Source organism: Chrysemys picta, chromosome 9 (genome assembly GCF_011386835.1).
Source record: "Chrysemys picta bellii isolate R12L10 chromosome 9, ASM1138683v2, whole genome shotgun sequence".
Classification (NCBI taxonomy): Eukaryota; Metazoa; Chordata; order Testudines; family Emydidae; genus Chrysemys; species Chrysemys picta.
In genome coordinates this window covers 5,116,568-5,129,569 of record NC_088799.1, presented here as the reverse complement: position 1 = coordinate 5,129,569, position 13,002 = coordinate 5,116,568, and the positions used below count along the sequence as shown (strand labels likewise).

General features: G+C 46.6%; 1 protein-coding gene across 7 annotated transcripts in view; it reads right to left on the bottom strand.

Moving 5' to 3' along the window:
• The window catches only part of PCYT1A (phosphate cytidylyltransferase 1A, choline), a 28,838-nt gene that overhangs the window by 10,519 nt on the left and 5,317 nt on the right, over positions 1 to 13,002 (bottom strand). For 3 of the 7 annotated variants that reach the window (XM_005311770.4, XM_042843903.2, XM_042843902.2), the window contains exons 2-3: positions 6,126 to 6,278; positions 1,789 to 1,888 (exon numbers count right to left, since the gene is read on the bottom strand). In XM_005311770.4, the coding sequence (XP_005311827.2) occupies positions 1,789 to 1,888; positions 6,126 to 6,242 (217 nt within the window). In that variant the 5' untranslated portion in view covers positions 6,243 to 6,278. Of the gene's footprint in view, positions 1 to 1,788; positions 1,889 to 6,125; positions 6,279 to 6,434; positions 6,594 to 13,002 lie in introns of those variants that run through there. The other 4 variants (XM_065557530.1, XM_065557529.1, XM_065557528.1 and 1 more) reach the window with 4 other exon arrangements.

Below are 13,002 nucleotides of genomic sequence, written 5' to 3'. Positions count from 1 at the left end.
TTTGTTTCTGTTAGGAGTCAGCGCATGGGGGTGCCCAGACTAAGCATGGAACGACATTCAGAGACAGACTTAAAACCTAAAGTGCCCTGCGTGGTGTTCTCATGGGACTCCGTGCAGCTGCCCTGGGAGAAGGTGCACACAGCGCAAAGGGAAACCTGGGGAAAATGCAAACACCCAACATCGCCATCCTACAGGAATCAAAACGCAACGTGTCAAGGTTCTGCTCGGCAACCGACTACCAACAGGTGACTAGCCGAAGATATTTCATGGGTTTGTGTTACGTTCGCCCAGCAGGCTCCTGGAGGAAATCCTGAGATCTTCCCGATTCCCCCCACACTCCATGGTGAGCCTCACTACTAGAGCTGCTGTCCTCCGATTCTGGAAGAATGGCCAACGAGAATTCCTGCTCACTGGGACTCCTAAATCGACCAGGCAGCGCTATTATTGAGCCAACCTTTAGTTCCTGCTTCCAAGAAATGCCAAGCTGCACTGAAAATCATCTCGAAGCAACACAAAACAGTCCTGCTAGGCCTTGGGGCCGTCAGATAATTTCATGGAGAAGCTAGTGCTGAATAAAGTTCTCCCCAGAAGGTTCAGCCCCATTCAGATTAATGGCTACTCCATCTCTTAGTAAAGAGCAGCTCGTTTATTTCGATCCTTGAGCTCACACACGCTTAACTTTCGCCCACTGTTTCACATTCAGCCTAAAGGCTATTCGGGAGCCCATCTACTACTAAAAGCACAATAGATTTCTTAACTTCCACTTTTCCAGGCCAACACCGGACTCTCGCTCACAGCTGTGGGATACTTCAGCCATCTGGGCCAATCTAAGCCAGACAGACAAGTCTGAGCCAGAGGGAGGGCACTTGGCAGACAGGAAGGAGACTGCTTCATGCATAGGGGGCAGCATTTAAGCAGGTCTGAAGCTGAGGGTGGGAGAAGCAGATAAAGGGAGCAGCAGGAGGGGAGGACTAGGGGCCAGTGTGGGGGAAGAACACAGATATACAGTAGTTGGGGACACTTATAGGGCGTTGAAGGTGAAACAGAGGCAGTCAATTAAGGCAATAAAATGAGTTTTGCTGGGAAGGGACAGATGTTAGATGATGTAGACGAGCTGTATAGTGAATGCCAAAAGACAGTAACAATTTATTACTTGCAGAGCCAATTTGATTGATCCTGAATGCGTTGCACGGTTCCACAGAGAAACCGAGAAATCAGAGATTCGAGACCTCTAACCCCCATCTGCGGGCCCCCTTGCGTATGTAAGTGAGAATGAGCATCTTGAACTTTCTCAAAGCATGGATCACAGACAACACGTTGGAAACCTGCGCGCTAGTGTTTAGGCCAGTCTAGATCTGACTGTGCAAAGCCACGGGGCTTCCAGAAATTCCTTTGGGAGACTGTTCGATAGGTCATGAGATGAGTAAACCTCCTTTAATGACTTTATTGCTATTTACAGAAAGAAGTGCAGTGCTTTCATTACAGCTACGAAGCTGGCACCATGAAGGGCTGGGTACGATCATGTACTTTGAACAGTCAGCATAGGAATGCAGCCTCTAGCAGGGGTTAAGCTCTTTGGTATGATGTGTACATACGGCTCCCAGAACAAAGGCCCCAATCTCCAGGCAGTCATGTAATACAAATAATAATAGTCTTAGTCCGCAGGGTGGATACAAGGCTCCTTCCAACCTGACACAAGGGAGGATGAAACTAACTGAGCCAGGAGAAGTCCTAGGACAGCGCACGTGCTTAGGTAACTGCCTTCTCATTTGGCTTTACAATACTTACAGGGGGTGCCCCGGGTCGCCTCTTCCAACGTTAGTCTGACGTACGGCTTACTGTAGTCCACGTCAATTTCATCTGAAAACGGAGCTGGCTCCCTCAAGCCCTAAATAATCAGAGAGAGAAATAACTTGCAAACCTCCCAAGGTTCAGCATACTACACAGCCACAGCACAAGCAAACAGGGATGGCAGGGGAATGATAGCAGCCTAGCAATTCAATGGCAGACACGCAGCGCTAGGAGAGCCTTGTACAAAAGGCGCTAATGAGATTTACGGCCGTTAAGCCCAACACCGTCCTGGGGGGTAATTATCCCTAGCTTAGGGATGGAGAGAACTGAGGTGAGCTGAGGTTAAGTTACACGCGGAATCAAGGGACAAGCGCAGCAGAGCCCGGGGCACCGATTCCCAGCTGGTGTGAATGGACTTCAGTGAAGCTATGACAGTTCACATCAGCTGAGGGTCTGCCCCACGACTCCTTTACTCCCAAATCCTCAGATCTAACCACTGGACCAAACTGCCTCAGCTGGACCGCCCCTTGAAACAAGTCTCCCCATGCGTAGGCTCTAGTGTTGTAACGTACCAGTGGCGACAGGTATCAGAACACTGAAGCTGTTACCACCTAAAGAGAAGCTGCCTACAGTTGGTCCGACTCTCCAGGGAAAGTGGTTACCAGCACCGATTTGTACGCCCTAGAAGGTGGGAAACAAGTCATGTTCTGTGGGGAAGCACAGAAATCTGATGGGACATTACAGGAAGCCCCCTTTGAAACTACCTGCAAAACCACCACATTGGTAGAGTTCAGAGTGAGAATTAGGAGGCATCAAGTCCAATTATAGCTACTGTGGGGCTGATCTCTTCTGGACCGGAACAAAGCCTCTTACCCTCCAATAAGCAGCCAGTTCAGTTTCAGCAGAAGGGCCGTGACCGTTAACAGACTAACGGTTCTCTTTTAGCAGGAAATTGTGGCAGGGCAGAAGATTGCCCTTCCCCAAGACAGACGATTAGGACTCAATCTTGCTAATCATTACACTAATGTCTTGACCTAAGCCAAGCTACAGCTGCAGAGACTTCTCAGCAATTTCCTCCTGCACACCGGGGCGAGCCCTGGCAGACCTTCTGCAAGTATTGTAGCGGTCACTCCCGATCGGAGTGCTATGCTGCAGTGAGCTAATGCCCTTTGAAACCTCCTTTAACGGGTCAGAGGCCTTGGGGCTTCTGGACCTCAAGGGCTGCAGAGGCAGACGTGGCATCATCGTTCCTAGCTCTAAATTTGTAGCCCGGGGCATGCATCTCCTCACTTCAGGGGTTCTTAATTAAACTCTTACATATAATGAGGTCAAAATCCATTCCCCCATACAGCTTTCAGATTTCCTACTTAACACGCAATCCCCCTCTGGTATTTTTAATACTTCCATACTTGTCTCTGCTCTTAAAACAAACCCCAGTCTTTCCACCAGGTAACAGGGTTGGGGTACCCACCCTGAAATACTGAATACAACAGATGATCAGAGCAGGGCTATAAGTCAACTGGGCTTTTTATTACTGTCTGCTGGGGAACTCAGCACTGCAATCCTCTAAGTGAGCCATCAGCTCTTCAGTTATAAGAATGTGTCAAGAGAGTGTAAAGTATCTGGGTGCCATTTTTGCCCTGGCAGGACCAGGGAGCCCTGCTATAAACTCCTAGGAATAAAACCTTTCATGAAAGAAAAGAAGTGAACTCCTCAAGAGTCTGCACCTCTGAAGAGGGCTGGTTATAGGCAGCATGAGGAAGAAGCAGAAGCGCAGCTCGCTTTGGGCTATCTGTGGTCAGGGCTCTGAGCGTAGCAAGGGGGTGGGGGCGCACATGTCCCCTCCCCATCGTTAGATGATGTTACAAGGTCTGGTGGTTAAAGCACAGGCATTGAAGTCCAGGAGATCTGGGTTCGACGCCCAGCTCTGACACAGCTGCTTTAGCAAGTCATGTCACCGTTCTGTGCCTCAGTTTCCCCAATCTGTAAAACGAAGACACTAATTCTTACCCATTCGGGTTTGTAAAGCACCTTGAGATCCTCTAACGGAAGGGAAAAGCGCCGTCCGTAAATTTGGGAAGGTAAAAGCTGAAGCTGAAGCACATTGCAGGTATTTTTACGAGGGACTTTGACCCCACAGTGAAGGGGGAATGGACGGCAGGCAGCTCTGACAGAAAGATCAGGAAGGAACAACTCTAGACTGTGCGATACACATGAGCCCCACAGAGGGGGAGGGAGAGAGCTGCCATATAAAACCGACAGTATTACAGCAAGGGCAGTACGAAGTCAAGGCAAGCTCTGGAAACAGGCAGAGATTTTGACACTGGTGATCCCAATAAACCCACCCTTCAGGTCTACTTGGGAGGTGGCAGGAGAAAGCAGATCAGGGTCTGGTACTAGCAGTGAGTGAAAACAATGGGCTTTGGGGAGGGAGGGAAAGCAACTGAGTTCTAGTTTTAACAGTGTTAATCATTTAAAAATACACCTCGACCTCGATATAACGCTGTCCTCAGGAGCCAAAAAAAAACAAACAACCTTACCGCGTTATAGGTGAAACCGCATTATATCGAACTCTATTTGATCTGCCGCAGCGCGCAGCCCCGCCCCCTGGAGCACTGCTTTACCACGTTATATCCGAATTCATGTCATATTGGGTCGCGTTATATCGGGGTAGAGGTGTACAAGAAATCAGCCCGAGAGAGAGACTCTTTGAGAGACACCATCAGCTTAATGGAGGCCCCAGCATTTTAGTTTTGTAAAACAAGGCTGTACTGAGCCCAGTACGGACAAGAAATGTTCTCATGGATTGTTTGAAAACTCTCCTGTAGTGCTGGAAACACAAATACAGCTTCCTGCTAAATGCATCGGAACCAGAAAGTGAAACCCATTAAACACACAACGAGACTAACCAGTCTACTATCACCACAGAAGGCAAACCAGGGTGCATAAAAATAGATTAAAAAAAAAAATAAAATCAGATTTTATTCAGTGTAAATATTTAAAAAAAAAACCTATTTAAAATTAAATTTGAAATAACCTATATTAAAAACCTAAACTTACTATATTCTATTAACATCATTTAATTTAAATAAAAATATAATCTTCAAGCAGTATGTATTTGCCGTGGAAGTTTTAAAGAAAGTCAGACCAGTGAACTGGTGGCAGTCACTGGCTAAGCACCTGGAACCAGAGTCTGTTGAAGTGCTAAACACGGTTTTGACTGACAGCAGCCTCTTTTGCAGGTTCAGAGAGAATATTTTCTTCATTTCAGTTTATTCAACTACTTCAGTTCAATAACTAGGTTCATGCAAAGTCGAGAAACAATTGGGAGCAGGAAAGCTCGTTTTCCTTTTCCAATCTGTGAATAAAAGTGAAGGTTTGGGCAGACGAGAACCACTAGTTCTAAAATCTCGAAGGACATGGTGACCAGAAAAAATATCCGCTCACTCAACGCTTCCCTGATTTAGTAAATCAGTTTTAAATGTAAACCATGTGTGGCCCCAGCACATTTCAGATAGTTTTATTTAACTAATTAAAAAATTGAAAATACTGGTTTTGTGCATTTTTAACGCAATTCCAATTTCCATCCAAATGCAGCCTGACAAATCACCACACAAATCATCAACCTGGTAAATAAGAATGCATCACTCACCATTTTCTAACTTGATAAAAATGTAAAAATTAAGAAACTAAATAAGCATGTTAAGCTATATAATTGCTTAAATAAATGTGTAGAGATATAGCGTATCCTCGGTTTCCTGCTTGCTGATTTAAATCAATCTGCCTCAAGGCAAGATGTTAATTAACATGATTTTGGTTTTTAATAATTTATCCCCCAAACACTCATGCATGCATGACTTTAAACCCACAAGTAGTTCCGTTGATTTCAGTGGCATTATTCATGTGCTTAACCACATGAGTAGTTGTAGGAACATGGCCACAAGTGGGTCTAAGGAACCAGTATGAATTTTGTTTAAAATCTCACCTACGTCACTAAAGAAATTAGAACTGTGAAAAGCGGATTTATTTCAAGTCTGTACACATCCACGCCCAGGGTAAACCACCACAATTACCACAAAGAAGCTTACCTCGGCTGGCTTTGGACTCAATTTTTTTTTACGCCTGTGTTGTAAGTATGTACATTAGAGTGAGCAAAAGTGGATTTCGAACCAGCTTTGCAAGAAGCAAACAGCACTAGCCGGGCTGCACTACTCCGCCTCTTTCCCTGGGCGCACAGGACATTTTACTTTGCCCTAATCAATGTCGCAACATCAGTATCATTCAGCTGCTTTCCAAACGTGCAACCTTTCTGATCAAAAGCCCTGCTTACTTACAAACGAGTGACGGGACATTTTTGGAGGGATTCCATCCAGCTCTGTTGCCCCATTGGGTCCTGACCCATCTTTTCTCCTCTTCCGGGAATTCAGCCTGGACGAGCTTGGTGGCTCCATCACAGGAGAGGTGCTTGGCAAGGTCCTTCCAGCAGACTAGAAGAATGAAATAAAGAACAAGAAATAAGAGGTATTTCACTCCAGAAGGGCTAAGAAACCAGCCAACGGGCACTGTGTACAAAAGATCAGCCCAAAGGCACTTGAACAGGAGACCTAGCCAGTTGCATCAGGTGCCAAAACTTCTTGACAAACCGTGCTCGATGGGAACACTGAATAATTTCTCTCTGCAGAGCAGCTCCTAGTCACAGGAATGACGAGAGGGTAAAACTCAGCTGGCAGGAGAGAATCTCCCTCACGCAGGAGTTGCGATATGAGTGATGATATCATTAGCATGAAGCTAGTTATGCTATTTTAGTATCTGAGTGGCAGGCCAAAGATTAAAATATGCCCAGTCCACATGTCTGAAGGGTAACTGTGTACAATTTCCCAGCACTCATGTCAATGATAAACTGGATGCACAAAAAGAACCCCCACACAACAAGACAGCTGATGGATAAAGCTGGATTTCCTTTTTGGGGTGGGGGGAGGAGAACCTTGCCCATGAACTAAATCATGACTAGGCTATTTGCAGTGAGCTCTCAGCTGTTAACTTCCCATATGCCAGGAATGCAAGGAAGCCCCACATTGCTTGCTGGTGAAGTGGAACTTGGCGTTTACATGAACGGGTAACACTGGAAAATCTCAGCTCCAACTGCCACAAGATTTAAAAGCAGAGGCTGGATTTGCAAATTTGTGACTAAAGACTGACTTGAAGTTTTTCCTTTACTAAATCAGCTATATGCAGATCCCAACGTGGTCGTTTGCACTTCTGAATTGCCTCTCGTCAGAGAAGACTGGCATGCCTGGGAAATATGGTTCACACCCAAGTCTAGAAACCCTAGTAATAAATGCTCTGTGGATTTAGGACTCTGCCCCCCCTCACAAATGCAGTGGGTGTCCTGGAACTCTTTGTAGGGAGTGTCTGGATTGATGGTGAACCTACTGCAGGAAGAGAGCAGGCTACCCCATCACTTGAAAGCTACCCCGTCCCTCCGTGAAGCATGTGATTGTATATTATCAATCGCTGCAGAGTATCACCGCTCAGTGACACCTACTGGACGACTTAACATAAAGTGGTGTTGGATGAAGCTCCATCAGCCAGATCCCACAAGAGCTTTTTGAAAGGTGGGCTTTTAAAGGGACAACTATTGGTGAGCACTTTAGGAGTACAGATGACTGTTTGGGAAAGTTCCAGAGTAGCGAGTCAAGCAAAGATAAAAGACTACTTAGGACATGGAGACTAGAGCTGTACTTTAGAACAGTCCCAATTTAGATTCAACATGGCCTTACGCAATGTTATGTCAGCAAAAATGGCCAATGTGGTTTTGGGTAGGGCTGACTTGAAGGCGACGATTCTGGTTTGTGGCAACGTAGAGATGTTTTTTCTTTCCACGCTGGAACAAAACTATAAACTTTCTCACCGTTTTGGGGAAAGCGTGTGAGTGTGAGTGACAATGCGCCAGCCAGGCAGTGAGGCCACTGGTGTGGATGTGGGACACGCAGGTTCATGTCCTGGGTCTGCCTGATTCAGAGTGCTCTGGGATGAAAAACTCTGCTCTGAATCAGGTTTCTCACATCCCACGTCAGTGCCCAAACCATCAGACTACAGTGTGACAGTCTTAGTGTCAGTCTCCCTCCTTCCAGAACCAAAAATCTTTTAGACAAAGTCTGCATCGGAAATGTTCTGACCAGCTCTAGTTTTGGGCTGAACGCGTAACAGCATGTAGTTTGACAGAGAGACAAACTCTCCCTCGGGATTGCACCTGGACCACTATGTTCAGCTCTAGGCAGCTCGATATCAGAGAGGGAGTTCAGAGAAGAGAACCTGAGATCTCCGGAGACTGGAGGAATAAAATGATGGCTAACAGGGAACAAAGCCATCTGCAAGTACAGGAGGGAGAGTAAAGACCAAGCAGGGACAGAAATCATTTTGAGCAGTGCAAGGGGGAACAGCAAGGAGCAATGGAATCAGATTGAGGGGAAATCTAAGCAGAATGTCAGGGGGGAAATTCATGATACTGAGATTATTAGATTGTGGGACAGTCTCTAGGAAGCCCTGGCACCTGGGCCTGGATGAGGTCCTTGGAAGTGTGCTATAAGGATCAGTCCTGTGCCAAGAGGAAGATGGGCCAGATCAGCTAATAGCGCTACTCTAGCGTTCATTCCATTTGAACATTCATCTGACAAGGCTTAGGAGTGATTTTTGGTGAGCGTCCCATTATTGGAGTGGATATTATTTTATAGCACCCACAAGTGCGGTAGGGTGCTACAGAAGACGTACCAAGGCAACCCCAGCCCTGATTCTGCATGCACTTAACTTGCAGCATGAAGGTAGTGACAGGTCTTAAGAGTTTTCTGGGAAGTGGTTAGGGCACTTCGGGATGCTATAAACACAATACCCCCCGCCTACCATCACTGTGAAACACGGGTGGTGCACATTTCGTAAGGCATTACCAGCTGAATATGCCCTTCATACTAGATAGTCACTTCACTGCTTCAGCAACCAGTGCCCAGTTCATGAAAAACAAAGTGACCTGGGTCAGTTTTTCAAATAACTTGAATATTCATTAACCTGACTGGAGAACCGACGTCATACTTTCTTTTATGGCTTTGGGCAGAACAATCTGACACTGTGCTTAATCATCCCATTCTCTGTCCTGTCACTTTCTTCATCTCTGTCAACCCCAGCAGCTGATACAATAGTCCCTACTGAGTACAACATTAAAAGTCCACGGAGTTGGCCAGTGCTGCTTTAAGCTAACAAACATCAGGCTTTATCTAACCATAGGCATTATCAACCCACTCAGTTTCTGAAAAGAATGTGCTCTCCTTAACATAGCAGCCTGCCTCGGGAGTGATCTCAGAGTGACTCAGATTTCCATTCGCTGTATTTAAACCGGTGCGCGTAGGAGCGCACATGCGCTCCTTGCTGTGATACTGCAAGTGTGTTGCTGCTTGATGTAAAGGCTACCACAAGTCAAAGAACTGAAGTTCCTCCAATGGGCAATGCTGTTTTATTGATTTCTGCATATGGAATGAGTGACTGCCTGCGTTCAGGGCTAAACCTATCTATCCCATCTCCCCCGTGTGTCAGCGCCTCTTCACCACTCACTCTCCCTTTTGTGTTTCCTCCCACGTACACTCATCCCTGTGCCCACCGGACATCTCTTTTGGTGCACATCCTTCTCCTGCCTCCCACTTTGGCTAAGGGAGCTCAGTGGAGAGCAGCACCCCTGGGTGATGGGGTGGGTCGGCAGGGGAAATGCCCACCCATCCACACAGCTTAGGGAAAAACCTGCTCTAGGGTGTGCCTATGCTACAATTAAAAACCTGCAGCTGGCCCATGCCAGCTGACCCAGGCTCGGGCTAAGGGCATGTTTAATTGTGGTGTAAATATCTTGGATTGGGCTGGAGCCTCGGCGCTAGGACCCTGCAAGCTGGGAAGGTCCTAGAGCTCAGGCTGCCTGAGCCCAAATGTCTACACTGTAATTAAACCGCTCCTTAGCCCGAGTCAGCTGGCATGGGACAGCCGCGGGTTTTTAACTGCAGTGTAGACATACCCGAAGGCCATGTCTACTAAGTTTTGTCGACCTACGTGGAAGCGTAGGTATGGCCTCAGACAAGGATTCAAGTAAGCACCAATGCCCAGCATCAGATCTAACTCTCACTGGGAATCAGAGGGAGCCTTTCCAGTCACTTCCAGAAGAGCTGGACTGGACACGCAAAGAGCAAACACAATTCCCGTAGACACAAACGGGAATGCAGCTATTTGACAAAGCAAATTTTGCAATATTCCAGGCGTCAGAACTCCACTTGCCTGTGGTGGGTGAGAAGTTTCCCCAGTGAGTGAGAGCTTTTAGCAACTAATCTCAGCAGAATTTAAGCTTCCATTGGGGAAAAAGAAAAAAAAAAAAAGGTTCTTGCTCTTCTGGCTGCAAAGAAAGCCTTCCAAACGTGAACAAATTATTATATCATTGTAGCGCATAGGAGCCCTTGTCACAGATCAGGACCAGTGGATGCTGTGTAATCTCTGACCCTGAAGACACAAATCTGCAGGGGTGAGAGCAGCATTGTGTTAACTTCACCTCACAGCTAGCCTTAGGCAGCGTTACGGCAGTTTAGACTCCATAATGAAGATCTGTCCCCGCTCAGCAGTCAGGGAAGAAACACCTTTCATTCAGCAGCTAGAATGGGGTGGGAATGTCAGATGGTGAGACACTGGCCAGAGGCGGCTGATGTTCCCCTCCGGGGATTCAGAGACTGCAGCACCCACAGAAGTCCTGGCAGCCTCCCTCTCTCCAACAGCTGGGTTTGCAGCAGGGTCCTGTTGGGTCTCCCCTCCCCAATCTTTCATCTGTACCTCTGGCTAGCAGGTTTATGGCGAATCTTCAAGCTCTGCATTAGCGTTGTTAAGAACCGGAAAGATCTTGCACTAAAAGGAGTCACTGTGATGCAGTTACTAATCTTACAGCATTTATTTAGACACGAAGGACTAAAATAACACCATGACCCATCAGTTAATGTTGACTGGATCTAACATCTGTATCACAGCTTAGCACATGCTCGCTCTCGTTATTCTTGGAACGCTTCAATGTTCTACAATTAATTACACTCACGGGGGATAGGGGCTTTCCTTTCAAAGCTTCATTTTAAATTCTTTTCGGATCAAATCTGGTATGATCAAAAGGAAAAGCCCTTTTGCAAAGTTTTAATACTGTTCTGTTTTATGAGCAAATTTTTGGTTTAAAACACCCCACTGCATCATTTGCACCACGTTAGGCAAGAGAACTGGCTCGTTAGGAGGGAGGTTAGAAACCACTCTAATAAAGCAAGCCCCACAGGACAAGCAATCTTGCCCGCTGGGCTAGCAGCACATTCAGCTTCAGGTTGAGGGCATGGGCCGGTCTTGCATTGCTTTTCAACAAGCCTTCCCCTGGCAGAACAGTTTGACGGGATCTAAAAGAAGTGGAATGTCTGATGGCAGGACTATTCAGCCCCTGCTGTACAACAAAAGCACGGCATGCTGCGTCGTGAACAGTGCAAGACAAGGGGGGAAAAAAGGGAATCCTCTTTAAACTGTTGAAAATACCCTTCAAGGATGCCCAAATCCATTACTGATACAAATGCTACAGAACTCAAGTCACCCACCACAGAAACACAGCCACCTCTGGGATGGAACGTGGTAGGCATTTCACAGTACACAGAAACACTACACAAACATTCAAGGATGGGAGTGAAGAATAAGGTAGACAACTGAGATTATGGGACACAATTAGCAGAGTTGGAATTTGGCCAGGACATGAGGATTAACACCTCCATGTGGAATCTTTAGTAACCACGACCGGCAATGCTTGTTGCTAAATTGAGGGCTGATCTCAATGGAGAGATGTATATTCCTTGACGAGGGTTTTAATGTTTTGTTAGCCAGGTGCTGTAGTACTGCTGAGAAACGGACCCTATAATTTTGAATATATACCATCGAAACACAGCAATGGAATGAGGAACTGGCCAAACTGCATTCCACCGGAAGAAGAGTTTCACTAAGAGAAAAAATTTGTTTGCAGATGAACAGGGAGGGGCAGAGAATAAATTCCACTGCTTCATCATGAGGCCTGCACAAAGCAAGAGGCCCAAGTGAGAATACCTTCAGTCAATGCCGCTCTGAAACTGTCCTCCAGCCCTGGTCTGAAGTCACCCTGAGTTTACTGAGACAGGTACCAAAGGAACTGAATGCCAGAACCTCAAGGCGTCCCTGCATAACACGGTCTGCTTGCTTTCTTCTGTGCCATCTCTCTATACCTTGGAGGCGTTAGCACAGTCAGATGCCAGCAGTCGTGTGCTGCCCTGCCTACAAGATTGTTCCACTAGACTGCAATGTCTCCTCTGCTGACTCATATGCAGACAACTACTACTAGGTTTGCACTCGACCAGCCACCCATTAGGGAAATGGACCCTGACAGACAGAACATGTAGCAAGAGCTACAGAGAAGTCCTGTCACCAAAGACATTAAAAGCTAGACTGGGCAAATTACTAGAACCACTGAGCACTGCTGGGGTAGGATGAAGGCGGAACAGACATTATTCTACAGTGAATGTTTCTTCCACCTTCATTATCTGTGATGTAATGAGTACATCAGCATATTAACTGTATTGGTTGTATAGCAGAAGCAACCAGAGGAGTTTGTGGGGGCTCTCTCGACTCTCTTGGTTGGGAGCTTTGATGACTATTTAGATTTCCCACGACTTTTACATGACCAAACAGCAACAGTGATCCAGACTGCTTTTTGCATCTGCAACCTCCTGACCCATCTTCTCTCTCAGATGTGGATCTTGAAACCATAATCAAGGCCTTTGGCCTTGTCTGCACACAAAAGGTTTGCTGGTGTAGATGTACCAGCAAACCCTCCTTAACTGAAACAGTTTATTCCAGAAAAAAAGTCCTTTTGCTAGTATAACGTCGTATACAGTTTATTTCACTCGGGGAACTGATTAACAGCAAAAGGACTTTTTTACATAAGAACGGCCATACTGGATCAGACCAAAGGCCCATCTAGCTCCGTATCCTGTCTTCAGACAGTGGCCAATGCCAGGTGCCCCAGAGGGAATGAACAGAACAGGGAATCATCAAGTGATCCATCCCCTGTCGCCCATTCCCAGCTTCTGGCAAACAGAGGCTAGGAACATCATTCCTGCCCACTCTGGCTAACAGCCACTGATGGAC